Source organism: Podarcis bocagei (assembly GCF_964188305.1).
Source record: "Podarcis bocagei genome assembly, chromosome: 9".
Lineage (NCBI taxonomy): Eukaryota > Metazoa > Chordata > Lepidosauria > Squamata > Lacertidae > Podarcis > Podarcis bocagei.
The window spans coordinates 25306348-25320621 of NC_138134.1; the positions used below are offsets into that span (position 1 = coordinate 25306348).

General features: G+C 43.9%; 1 protein-coding gene across 4 annotated transcripts in view; it reads left to right on the plus strand.

Annotated features, from left to right (window-relative positions):
* LNX1 (ligand of numb-protein X 1) overlaps positions 1-14274 on the plus strand; it is a 120600-nt gene that overhangs the window by 38103 nt on the left and 68223 nt on the right. For 2 of the 4 annotated variants that reach the window (XM_081208825.1, XM_081208828.1), the window contains exon 3: positions 12104-12597. In XM_081208825.1, coding sequence (XP_081064951.1) covers positions 12203-12597 — 395 coding nt within the window. In that variant the 5' untranslated portion in view covers positions 12104-12202. Of the gene's footprint in view, positions 1-3028; positions 3301-8313; positions 8428-12103; positions 12598-14274 lie in introns of those variants that run through there. The other 2 variants (XM_081208826.1, XM_081208827.1) reach the window with 2 other exon arrangements.

Below are 14274 nucleotides of genomic sequence, written 5' to 3' on the forward strand. Positions count from 1 at the left end.
GTAATGGCACATTTATGCAAACAATTTAAAGTTGGACAGCCATGAGAAGCACACAGGAAAAGGCAATACGATCAAGAAAATGGGACAATTTGAAGATGGTCCTTAGGCAGAAGAGGGGGTTTCAGCAGATGTAGCTTGCATAACAATCTTTTACATATGGCCCCCTTAGGAGGCAAGTATTTATGTCATCCGAAGAGAGGAGGTAGAGGAATGCCAAGTTCACCCCATGGGACGAAAATCCTGTGCTGGCTCCATTTTTATTTACATGCGTGTGCCTTTTGGCTTAGCCAAACTGCTGGATTTTTTTAAACGCTGGGTTTTCTTTTCTTTATTTGTTTTATGGACTTGATTCAATTAGAATGAACAAAAATAGCTTGTAGAACAGAATGAATTTGGTTTAAGGAAGGGATGTTCCCATTTTTCATGCCTGTCAACAAGCTTTGCTGTAGAGGCATGGAAATTTAGCGTAGAATTTGGTTGCCTACAGAGCTTGGCTTTCACTTTAATCCTCCCCACCCCACCAGGGGATTCTCGGAGTTATAGTGTCAGTCTCAGTTCTTGGATTCCCAGGGGGCCATGGGCAGGACCTCTAGTGGTCAGAGAAAGGATTTTCGAGTCCCTAAATATCCCTGCTGTGTTGCATGGCTACAAATTCCTGATTTCCTTCCTCCTCCTTGCACTCTTGCATCAGTCCTTGCCATGTGCTCATCAGATATATTCCTAACAAGTTTTGCTTTCAAAATCATGAGAAAGCTTCCATTGCTCAGCTAAACACACATCCCCTAATTTGACTAAAATGTATCTGTCAGATGCACCCATGCCTGTACTTCTTCCTGCTTTTTGGTCTATTGGATATGTTGAAATGAATGGCAATTCTGTTTGATTATTCCCTCCTGGGAAGCAACATGACTGCACTGAGTGCTACTGATTAGCTGGCCAGCTGTGTTCAAAAAAAGAACCCCTACTGAATAAGAGTTTGGGATGTGTCATTAGTTAAACCTTTAAGGAATTTTGGAGTATGGTAAAATATTAATTTTCTTAGTAACTAGATATATCAGGAGGGTACTGATAGCTTAGTTTTAAATTCAGGCATCTCCCATTAAACTAGCTGCCATAAAGGAGATTAAGGAAACGCATCTGATACAGAGACACCAGTAATATCCCTTTGTAAAAATGGCTTTGTAGATTTCATTTTTCCAATTACGCGATGGCTTCTTTGTTCCCACAATTATATATTAAGATATCTCTCTAATTATGTCTTAGTCTTAATTGGCTTTCCAATCTTCTGAGTTCAGTTAACAGGCATCTTCCCACTGCTGACCTTGGTAGTCATAAGTCTAAAAATGTATCTATCAGGTTTTTGACAGGTCCGGCTTAGCTCTATGTGTATGTCCATGACAATGGAGTCTTCCTTCCCCAACTTTATTCCCCATCTTCAAAATAGGAGTCCCCAATAACTTGCCTTAGGGCTCTTCCATACTTGGGGCTCATCCACACCTCATTTTAAGCTTGTAATTTGATCCTATCCTTGCTTATTCAGAAATTCCACTTAATTCAATGGAAACAGGGCCTTTCACATTTCAATGGTGCCCCATACAAGGCCAAAATTTGGCACCCAACTCTCACTTTCCATTCTGCCCAATTCACTACATTATCATTGTGGTTCCCTGCAGCACCCACTAGGCTCGGCATCCGGTGGTTGGAACTGGTCACACTGCCCTAAATCTGCCTCTGATGGAAAGTGTAGGTGATATCACAGCAGTGAAGCCTGAGTCTATTTGTGTTTAATTAAAGGTGTCCCAATGCATTCAGTGACACTTTATTTATATGGAGGTACAAAGACAGCTACAGAATTTAAGCATAAGATTAGGCTGTATCTTTAAGATAAGGTTACTAGATTTTTTTCAATGAATCCGGGGACACTTTAAATAAATAAATACTACATGTTTGGCACATTGATGCTGCAGCCATGGCGGTGGCAGAGGGATGGCCGCCACCTTGACCTCAACCGCCACATTTCCCCTTCCTCTGAGGCTTCTATCTCCTTTCTCCATGAGCCTGGGCAGCCCCTGAGTTGTTGGCTCTTCGGTGTTGGTGGAGGGGAAGAGGTGCGCGGTGGGTCAGGCATGGAAGGCAGAGAAGGATGGCTGAGAGCAGCAGCAGCAAAGCTCAGGCAGCGCAATGCCTCCTCTCCCATCGGAGCAGCCCCAATCCCATTCCTACTTGCGTGCAAGCAGGAGGGGGCAGGGATCCCTCAGCTGGGAAGGGAGGCTTCCCATTGCCTAACTGAGAGATTCCTGCCCCCTCCTGCTTGCAGGCAAGCTCTGATAGGCAGCTTGAAGCCTCCCTTCACAGCTTAGTTGCTGGGGTCAGGGAAGGTGGAGGCATCCTGGAAGCTGCATCTTTGAGCCCCTGCAGCACCATCTTATGGGGACTTCTGAGCAGCTCCTGAGGCCAGCCAGAGCTAACTGCTCCAGGCTGCTGAGACTGCTGCTGCTGCATTTCCTGGGGACATTAGATGGAATCTGGGGACATTCTGGGAATGGAATTTGTTTGGGGACTTATTCGCAAATCCCCGGGAAATGGGGACGTCTGGTAACCCTAGTTTAAGAGCAATCCTGCAGGGTCAAATTTTTTTTTTTGGGGGGGGGATTGAATTGCTCAGGGCCACCCAGTGAGCCTCACGGCTGAATGAGGATCTGAACCTGGTTTCTCAGATCCCAACTAGTGCACCTTGAGTGATCTTTATTAACTGCCCAAAAGTCATATTTCCAGATCAATACAACTGTGTCCTTGGATCTTTATGATGTGACCGGACTGCCTGGGGAAAAAAACCTCTGCCTGAACATTCAGAGGAACAACTTAAGTGGCAGTCAAGCAATTTGCACTCTCTAGCCCTACGCATTTGCATAATAAGATTTATTGCAGGCAGTGCCGTTGCATTTATGAGGGCAATTAGGAGGAGTACATACTTTGAGGAGTAGTTCAGGAGAGATCAGGCACCTGACTTGGTTTACACCACATGACTGGCTCCTGATGTATAGGTGAGAAGCATGCCGGTGAAGCAGTAAGTTCACGTCTGTCTTGCTGTTGATCAGCCTCTTGGGACAGGACTTTTCTTGCCTTCAGAAGCAGTCAAGAAAGTATCTGTCAAAGCTTATGTTGATTGGGTTACTCAAGAAGTAGGAAAGGTCGGAGAGCGTTCTTTTTGGAAGGTGAAATACTCTGAAGTCACTGGTCTTTTGAAATATGTGTGAACTGCTGCAGGACATCGCTATATGGAATACAGCTAGAGACAAGGTAAGCCTTCTCCTCTGTAAGATGCAGAGCATGGGCTCAGTGTAGCTTGTACAGCACTGGCTGGGGGACTGAACATGTAGCACATGTTGGCACATGGACTTGGCCCTCCATCTAATAATACACATGTTGGAGCCTGCTTCCATGAGAAAACAGCATCTGGTTGCTATTCCTGTGAATGCAATTTGTTTTAACTGCTTTGAATACTGAATTTTAAATTGTTGTATAACCTGCCCTGGGAGCTTCTGGAGAAGGGCAAGTAATAAATTCACTACTACTAATAATGATTGGGGTGGGGCTGTTTCTAATCGTGTGCTAATGACTGGGTTGTATATACATGTGGGAACTGTGCCAGAGGATTTGTGTGAAATAAAAATATTTTACCATTGCTATATTTTTTACCATGACCATATTTTTTACCATTTTACCATTTTTTAGTATTATTTTTACCATTTTAGCATGTCTATTTTTTTAGCATCTTGTACCTCTGTTGTCTGTGACTATGACTGAGTGTTTAGAATGCACAAAATGGACTTGATGGGCTTAGATGTGTCAAAGGTTTTTTTTAAAATATAAAAAGAATGGAGAGTTAAGTTGTTGCAGCTGAGACTGGTTTGTTGTAAGGTTTACAAGGTGTCTGTGGAAACTTGCATTGCTTTGTATTGGATTCATATGTAGGCACATTGTAATCCTTTGGAAGGAAGTCTTGCTGTGTTCAATGGGGTTGACTCCCAGGGAAGTGTGCATATGATTGCAAACAAAACCTAGGGCGCATATACTCCCTCCCCCCTTTTCTCTCTCATACACAAATGTTGAAAACACATGGTGTGATTTTACTGAAACCTTTGTCGAAGAAACAATTATTTCCTAAAACTGCATGGACATTTCCAAATTAAAATTCAGATCCAGTGTGGAGTGTTGACTAGGACCTGGGAGATCAGTCATGAAGCTCATTGGGTGACCTTGGGGCCTCTCAGCCCAACCTACCTGATAGGTTGGATAAAATGGGGGTGGGGAGAACTTTGTCTGCCACCTTGAGCTACTTGGAAGAAAGACAATCAATAAACAGAATCCACTGGGGGTGGAGCTACAATTGCCCAAGTTTTGTGCATAGACATTCCTTTAGAGCAGGCTTCTTCAACCTTGGCCCTCCAGATGTTTTTGGCCTACAACTCCCATGATCCCTAGCTAGCAGGACCAGTGGTCCGGGATGATGGAAATTATAGTCTCGAAACATCTTTGGGGCCGAGGTTGAGAAAGCCTGCTTTAGAGGTGTCATGATAACAGAAATGTATTAGTGTTTATCTATAGCTTCAGCTATTAGGAAATCCTCTCCTAAGAATCACACAATGACTGTTTGATTCTTGTTGTGTTGGAAATGCGAGGGAATCAGCTCATAGATGCATGGTCCTTTGGTTATTTGGAAGTTGTTTTTCAGCTGGTGAAGGAAGCCCAAGAAGTTGCCTCCTAGGTGTGCTGAGTCAGGCATTCCACAAGGTAGGCGCCACCCTACTTGGAAAGGACTTGTTTAGTCCTGGGTGTTCTCATTGATATTAATTCAGGTACCAGGGAAAACATTGAGTAAGGCCACTGATTGCCCTGGTATCAAAGGCTAGAGCTGAATATAAGCAGTGCTATTTTTCCTAGAGAAAGAGGTGCCCGAACTCATGAATGCCTCCCTTGTTCTCTTAGAATGGCAATGGTGCCCACCTGAGAGGTGCCAGAACTGAGTTCCGCCAAGTTCCGGCTGACAAAATCCCTGCTTATTTGCTCAATGCATGTCTCGCCCTTCCTCCCAAAGGAGGATGGCAAACACAAGCAATAAAACAAAGCATCTAAAACAATTTCAATTAGCACAAATAGTTTTGAAAAATAAGTAATGGTAATAGTCTTTCATGGGAATTTGGCCTTGGAGAGATTTTCTTGTGACTCTATTGTAGCATTGGATAATTCATGTTGCAAAATTAATTGCACTATTTTAGATTATTATTTTTTTAATGCCACACTTAACTTACTGTTGGTATTTGTTTTTAAAGCATTTCCTATAGAAAAGTGGCTTCGTCTGTAGTGGCTCCTTGTTTGTGGAAGCTCTCCTCTGGCAGGTTTGCCTGGCACCTTCATTATACACCTTTAGATTAAGGTCTGTTTGTGGGATGGGGGAGTTATTGGGGTTTTAAAATCATGTATTTTGTGTTTTTATGTTGTATTTTTATGTTGTGAACTGCACTGAGATCTGCGGATGAAGGGCGGTATACAAATTTAATAAATAATAATAATAATAGGCTGAAATCTTTTATGTCCTTTTGTGGAAGCATATCCTATGGGACCTGGTGTGCCTTAGCTTCTGAGGGCACAGCTTGTAGGACGGAAGAAGTTTGAGGTGGCCTTGAGGAGCAGCCACAGGGAGGGCCACATTGCCAGAGTTGTGAGGTAGGGACAAATTTAGGCCTGTGTGAGCCAAGGGGCGCTGGGCTTTGGGAAGAAGGCAGGAGGCCCTGACAGGGTCCTAGAGTCCTGCCATCTCCTTCCTAAAGCTTTGTTAGTGCTTTCCCAGTTTTGGAACGCAGCATGAGGGCTGAAGGGGGCACCAAATTTTGGCCTTGCACAGGGTCCCATAGTACCCAAGTCCACCACTGTGTGAGGGCAATGGTTCCTTACAAGATTTGGTACAAGAAGGGGGAAACCAGCATATTTAAGGCAGTCCCGCCCTTTGCCCAATGTTAGTTTTGTGAGGCAGGCAGTGCTCTCCTCTCCCAGTTTTTAGCAGTTGCCCTGAGAGTCTTGGATCCACCTTATAGGGTTAGGAGGGAATTTTTGCATGTTCTGCAGAATTGGCCTTTGCAGAGCAGGCTTGTTGTCTTCCCCAGGGCGCTGTAGTTGGGATGGGATGTGTTCTAGCTTTAATTGGACTTGTTAATTTTTGTCACGGCTTGGCAGGTGGCCAGCGACTGAGGAGGAGCCCTTTAGAGGTGTGAAAGAGCCTGGGAGGTAACATCATTGTCAAGGAAAGGTGGAGAGCTTAGCACAGATTGCTATCTCCTTGGGGACAAGCTGGGGTGGCAAAGTACAAGTGGCTGCCATTTGGAGCTGGCATTCAACTCACCCTGGGATTGGGCAGGCTTGCCCAGTTGGGGATAGGTCAATTGGTGGGACAGCCATGCTGGGCCTCAGGAGCACAGGGATCTCCTTAATGACTGGTCTGGGGATGTTAATTGTTAAAAGTTGCCCGTTTAAAATAAAGTTGTGGCCTTCTTAAATCTATTTATGTGTCTGACTCTTTTATTGGCACACATAATAAGCATGCTTCAGATGGACCATCCCAATAAATCTTGTGCCTACAGCTCATCAGATGTCAGCCAATGGTAGGTGACATAAAAACAAGACAATTGCTGTAATAGTTTTGGTGGTATGAGCAGCAGTTGAATTTTCTGTTGTATTTCAAGGCTTTGAAAAGCCACTTCTAGTATTTAAAGTTAGGATGTTTTATGTTCTACTTACTCATTTCAGATGTGCTCTGCAAGTGGAATACTTACATCCATTGAACATCTTGGCTGTACTTTAGTTGAGATATCAGTGTTTTAAGGTTACTATCATACATACAAAACTAACAATATGATGAACAGAATCATAGAGTTGGAATGGACCCCTGGGGTCATCTAGTCCAACCCCTGCAATGTAGGAAGTATGGGACTTGAATCCCCAGCCCTGATGTGATGCATAATGTGATGTGATGCATAATAAAAGCAAAGACTGTCAGGCAGTCAAAATGTATTTGTTTTTAACCACGTGCCGTGACAAAACAGGGTTGTATTTAGAGTTCAGAAAAAAATGCCGGCTGCATATATAAATAGAAGACCCGCTGCAAACAATTGTTACTAATGCTACAGTTGCAAAAACCACATAATCATTTTAGGGTCAAATAAAACAAGAAGCTTATTAAACATCCCCACAACAACTTATATAAGATGATCTTGCATGACATGCAGCACCCTTAACGCACCACAGCTGCCATTATTCTTTGGGAGAATCCGTGTGCTTTAAACATACGGTGTGGATGTCACCAAAGACTCAATCCAGGCATGTCAGCAGCATATTTAAAGTGGCTCTTCTGTTGGGTTGATCACCTGTACTACACTCTGGAATGCCAGACAGCGAGCTACAAATCGCATTCTGCAAGGCACGATATAAGCCACAAGATGTTTCATGTGAATCAGCCCTTCCATGGGCTTGTGCTTCAGGAATGAGCTACTTCCTGTGAGCAAGAGAACAGCAGGTAGCAAATTTTGGCACTGAATTTTCTATGTCATCTTTTGATTACGGCACAAGGGCCTGATCCAACAAAGTCTTGCCTTACCTTGCTATGTCTCCCTCCCTCCCCGCATCGCTATGAGCCACAGCAGGCAACCAAACAGTGCCCAGGAACCAAACACCATTCCCACTAGCAGTTCTTCACTTCTTGAGTATCATTTCTTCTTGAATGAGTTGCCAATTTCTCACTTGAAGTGGCAGTAATTCAGAGCTGCAGTATCCGTCTCCAAGGGTGCAGAAATTTAGCTGGGACTTGCTCTGTATACTAGGATGTGGGTTGTGCCAGCACTGTGTAGGATGTCATTAGGTCAGACTCTTAGTATGAAGAAAAAAGCCTACAGTCTGGAATTTGTGGATTTAACATACTGACACATACCCGTGTCTGTATTGACTTGACTATATGTGTCTGTACTGGGTCTTTTTGATCTTCTTTATTACAACAGCAGAATATGGCCTGAAGGGAGCAATGCTTCTCTCTCAGCCTGTTTTTTTTTTTAATTATTATTATCATTGTGGATATAATTGTATTCATGGCCTGTAAAAGAAAGCACCATATTCCAGCTAAACCTGCTTTCAACTGGGTAAACTGCTCTGGAGTCTTGCACAAGAGAGAGCGAGGCAGAGAGAGAGGTGATAGAGCAATAGCTTCACAATCTGAAGCTCTTGTTCACAACCCCAGATGCTGACTCACTGAGGTGACTTTTCGATAAATTCTTTGTGTGTCAGCCGCACTCGTTTACAAAATGGTAGCAACCTCTAACTGCCTGTAATGAAAGCTGATTAATTTTTCGACAGCACGTTGGAATCCCTTGAAGGGTCAAGGTATGGTTGGCATCATTACAAGTTCTGTCAACTGACTGGAATTTTTAAGCAGATGGGAGGTACGGGTCAGTTACCGGTAATAACTGATGCAGAAACATAACCAGGAGGTGTATTGTTAGGGAGGTAGTCTGGTGAGCAGGAGAAGCGTAGACTTGTGCCCCAGTCCTTTAAGCACCTAGTGGCACCCCGATCAGTAACACAGCCTCAGGCATCTTCTTCACTAATTTTTGTTTCCCACAGAGATCCAAGAGAAGGGAGAGGTTAGCTGGAGTGGTAGGAGCTGAAATTTTGCTACATATATAACTACCCTACATGCTCTAGGCGGAGTTACACACATTTTGCTCTGCCTGGGTTCCTCACAATTAAAATGCTAGCATAGAACAGTGCACAGGGGAAAACTGTGTTGAACTGTACTGTTTTTAATGTGTGTGTTTTTAATTTAAAAAAAATTCTGTACACCTCCCTGATATCTGAGAGGGCGGTAATATAATACTTTTATAAGTAAATAGCAAATGTAGCTACACCTTTCCGCTGGCCACAACCCTTTCTTGCTCTCAACTCTTTCTACCCCACCATGATCTCTTGGCTTTCCCTCATGAGGTCTTCAGCTCCAGCCACATCTCACACGGTAGGCCTCTATATCACATTATGCGACTCTCCCATTTTATGTGGAACGCCCCAGATTTACAGAAGCCACCCTGACTTCTGATCCCAATCCTGGATGTCCCATTTGGGCTCCTGTGCCCTAGCTGTACCAGAGTGTGGACCCGAAAGACGTACATCTTTTGGGGTCCCATGCTGTGGCTTGAGTCAGTTGTGGGACCAAAAGACACACTCTTTCCTTGGAACCATGCATCATCCGCTCCTCTTCCTCCTCTGGAAGTGCAGTGCCAGTACATCGGTTTGAAAGCTGAATCTCTGTGGCCCTTGTGGTGGTGATGGAGGAGGCAAGTGAAGGTGCCTTAAGCGAGGAAACGGGATGCACCTTCCCTCGGATCTAAGTCATGCCCATTAACTTCAATGGGACTTCAGTAAGTAGGAAAAGCATTGGATACAAGCCATTGAACTCAGTGGGTCTTGCTTCTGAGTAAACACGCTTAAGAGTTGCCCTGCTAATGACCTGAATGCCAGGTTGTTAATCATGCATTTATACAACCTTTCTATTTTGTTTTGGTATCCTCAAGATTAAATAAACAGAATCAAACCTGACACCTCCAGGGAATGACGACAGAATAAGGCACAGCACATTACTTGCGTTATGGATATAGGCTGTGGCTAACATAAATATTGTATAGTGACCCTAATCCATCTTTGCTTTTATCTGATGCCTGCCACAAGTAGTAAATCAAGGACTCCCCCCCCCCTCCCACTGGCATTAATGAAATTGTTGTATAATCTTTCAGGGCTATAGCGGTTATAGTACTTTTCTTTTTCATATGTAATCCTGAATGCTAGAGAAACATAATGTCTCCCTAGGGAATGGATTTCCTACTGAAGCAGCGGGCAGAGTTATGCCTTCTATAAGAGAGACGCTGCAGAATTTTGTGGGGACCACTGGGAAGCTAGCCTTGAATTATAACTAGGTGTGGAATGAGGCAGGAAGAAAGGAAATGTATTTTTGCAGTTTGGGAGGTGCAGGGCACTTCCACATGGAAACCTTTTGCCAAGCTATTTTCCTTCTCATTCCCTCTTAACCAGAATTCGGGGTAGCACAGCACTGTCCATACCTTTCCTGATTTTATCATTGTTCACCCTCGGCATTCCACCTCTCAAGAAAAATGGATGCCAACAATACCTCTAAGACATGTCACACAGCATGTCAGAAACAAACTATATCCAAAAACTTAAATCGTTTTGTTTTGAAACAGTGACACCTTGGGAGTTTTCACAACTACACCAGTCTTAACAATATTAATCAGGGTCCCCCCCACCCCCAGAAAGGAAAATCTGTATTAACAAGGAGATTGGGATGTGTACAACATCATGCGTCAAAGTTCCTCCTGTTTACTTCACCGAAAATCATGATGGTGATTGCAGAGATATCCAGGAACTCCTACTCTGAAGTTACAAGCTGAAAAGTGAGATTTGAACTCAGTGCCGCAGTGATTTCCAGGATCTTCTGACATGGCTGTTGTACATTAAGTAAAATTCAGACTTGCAGCTCTTTGCCACAATGGCGAGATTTTTCCAGAGACTCCCTGGGCACTAACTTCGCACCAACTCTAAAAATATATTCTGTGAGTGATTATTCTTTAGGCTAAGCAGCCAAGTGATGAGGTAAATAATAAGTTGCTGCAAAGTGGCATAAGGATGATTTTAAAGTGTCATCATTATCTCACCCAGAGTCTTAGACATTGACCCTGATGTCAGTGTCTTGGGGTCATCCATGCAGATCAGTAATCCATCTGTCCTTCCCTGCCTCCCCCCCGCCCCAAGCATGAACCATGTGTTTTTAACAGCTGTTTCACAGCTTGGATATACACCACTAGGATTTTGTGAAGACATGAGAGCCTATCAAGAGCAAACCAGAAGAAGTTGTCACCCTATATATATGTATGATATAGAGTGTTTATCGCCCATTTCATGGTGCTTGCAGAAAAAGTGAAGAAAAAGCACAGGTAGTGGTTGCAACTCTAAGGAATAATGTGAGTAAAAACAGCAACACCGCAAGTTAAACAACATGGAACACATAGATTTATCTCGCCCCATTGTGTTCCCTACTTGTTGGGTAACAACAATCATAAAGGTAAAGGTAAAGGTACCCCTGACCATTAGGTCCAGTCACGGACGACTCTGGGGTTGCGGCGCTCATCTCGCTCTATAGGCCGAGGGAGCCGGCATTTGTCCGCAGACAGCTTCCAGGTCATGTGGCCAGCATGACTAAGCCACCTCTGGCAAACCAGAGCAGTGCACGGAAACGCCGTTTACCTTCCTGCTGGAGCGGTACCTATTTATCTACTTGCACTTTGACGTGCTTTCAAATTGCTAGGTTGGCAGGAGCAGGGACCGAGCAACAGGAGCTCACCCTGTCGCGGCGATTTGAACCGTCGACCTTCTGATTGGCAAGCCCTAGGCTCTGTGATTTAGACCACAGCACCACCCGCATCCCAACAAGAATCATACAGAGCATCTATTTTTTGAGTGCTCAAACTCTTCTGTTATTTTTATGTCAATAATCCTGACAACCCTGTAAGGTAGGTCAGTATTATGAGAATCCGTGTGCTGTGTAGGATAAAATGAAGGACTGGGATGGAAGAGGCCCAGATTCAAATCCCCTCTTGGCCTTCAAGCTTACTGGGTGATCCTGGGCCAGTCACACTCTCTCCCTCTAACCTGCCACACATGTGATGATAAAAAGAGGGAGAAGGGTGACACCAGCTTGAGCTTTTTTGATAGAAAGGCAAAATGTAAATCCAATAAATATCGAATAATAATGTTATAGTTCCACATATTGCACATTGGTGGAGAGGAGAGGGTGCAGAAGCCACTTACGGATTTGACTGAGAGTTGCATAGCACCATTTCTGCTGTTATTTGTTCTTTAATACAAACTCCTATTAAGCTTTGAATCACTGGCTTGCACAATAATGTTTGTCTGCTGCCTCCTGTTCCCTAAAATTATCAACCACAGAAGTTGCAACACAATTTCATTTGATCTTTGCTCTGTTCCCCTACAGGTTTGAAGACCCACAGGAAGAGCGGGCAGTTTTGTGGATTAAGATTAACATCTGGATAGAAGTTACCTTTTATTTACCCCTCGCGCCGTTTACCCCAAGATGAGTCAAAAAGACCCATCAGAAGGAGTGGAAGGAAGCTCAGAAGAACCCTTATGTTTGATCTGTGGACAGCCCCACTTCCCAGAAGAGAACCATGTCTATAGTTACACAGAAGATGTGGATGACGATCTCATCTGCCACATTTGCTTGCAACCGCTGCTTCAACCTCTGGACACGCCATGCGGCCACACCTACTGCACAATTTGCCTTACGGATTTCCTAGTGGAAAAAGACTTTTGCCCGGTGGATCGCAAAACTCTGACCCTACAGTCTTGCAGAAAGTCAAGCATATTAGTCAATAAACTCTTGGATAAACTAATGGTTAGCTGCCCTTTCTCAGAGCACTGTTCGGAGGTCGTGCAACGCTGTAACCTTGAGCAGCATTTTCAGAATGGGTAAGTCCTCCTGTATATTTCCGCTCCCCCCCGCTTCACTGACAGGAATCACATCAGTTTCCTTTGTGTGACAGCTAATGGCTTTTTTCCCCAACAAGAAAACAAACAGGTTCTGTTGCAAGTTAGTTTGCTGTAAAAAGTAGGAGGTGAGTCTCCCTAGTGAGGCTGTAGCAGTTACTAATGGAAGACTGTGCCCTGGTTGGATACACCAGAGGGAGATATATCATATCTTCAAGGGCTATTGGTAAAGCCTTATTCCACTTTGTTGAGTCACAGTATGAGAAGAATGAATGTTATGCACACAAACAAAACACGAGGTAAACCTCTCCTAAAATGAATCTTTAAAGCTCCCCATTCTTTTTCACTTTAGTTAAATCTTAAAGAGCTGAAATCTGCAGCTTTATAATGGTGATACTTTACACCTCGGAGACTGATTAAGATATTGAAGCAGTGTGTGAAAGTGCCACAAGTGTGTGTGTGGATGCTGACTTTCATATGTTTGAGGTATACGGGTTTGGGCATATTAAAATGGAGTATGGATGGTCTATACAGAACAACAGGCTACACATTTCCCATCAGACCCTGAAATACGTTGGGGTTTTTTTTAGGATATCAGAAGAACATCATGCCTTCAAAAGATGAAGGGTTTCTATAACCATTAACCAATTATGTTTTGGATCCTCATAATGTCATAAATATGTTCACCTTATACCTACTGGATTGGGTACTGGAAAAATTAGAGTAGTCAAAGAATAAAGCCAGCCCAATATTATTTCTCTTTCTTGTTCCCTTTCTTCTAAATTGTTTTCTTTTGTAAATATAAAACATGGCCTCCCCAGTGTGGCAGATTCCCCACACTTCACAATAACATTTTTGGCAGGACTCACCATGCGGATTGAGGGTGTATGAATCCCTTCTCTGCTGTAATATTTTACTCACTGGGTGGATCAGGACTATCTGGTTGTGATGAACATCTCTGCTGCGGAGCTGAGGCACAGTGATTTACAACATGGGATCATTCTGATCCACCTGTTATGAGGGCTGTATTTACTGTGTATTTTCCAATGTGAATTGCCTTTAACAATTGTAGGAAAGATACAGCCAGCTGTATCAAGCTGTACAACCCAAGGCCTTCTCTTTTGCTATAACATAGGTAAAGGTAAAGGGACCCCTGAGCGTTAGGTCCAGTCGTGACCGACTCTGGGGTTGCAGCGCTCATCTCGCTTTATTGGCCGAGGGAGCCAGCGTACAGCTTCCAGGTCATGTGGCCAGCATGACTAAGCCACTTCTGGCGAACCAGAGCAGTGCACGGAAACGCCGTTTACCTTCCCGCCGGAGCTGTACCTATTTATCTACTTGCACTTTGACATGCTTTCGAACTGCTAGGTTGGCAGGAGCTGGGGCTGCCAACCTTCTGATTGGCAAGTCCTAGGCTCTGTGGTTTAACCCACAGCGCCACCCGTGTCCCTTTGCTGTAGCATATGATATTACAAACTAGTATTCCTAACCAATACTCTGAAGCCCATTATTTTGTGACATTTTGGTTGGCCCAGATAAATATTGCCGAGCTGTGGATTTTGGAGGTTTTCACATGGAGGCCGTGGTCTCTAGTTGGCTAGATTGGACCAGAGTTGAAGGGAGGAAAAATCTGTCTTTGTTTTCATTCTCAGAAAATAT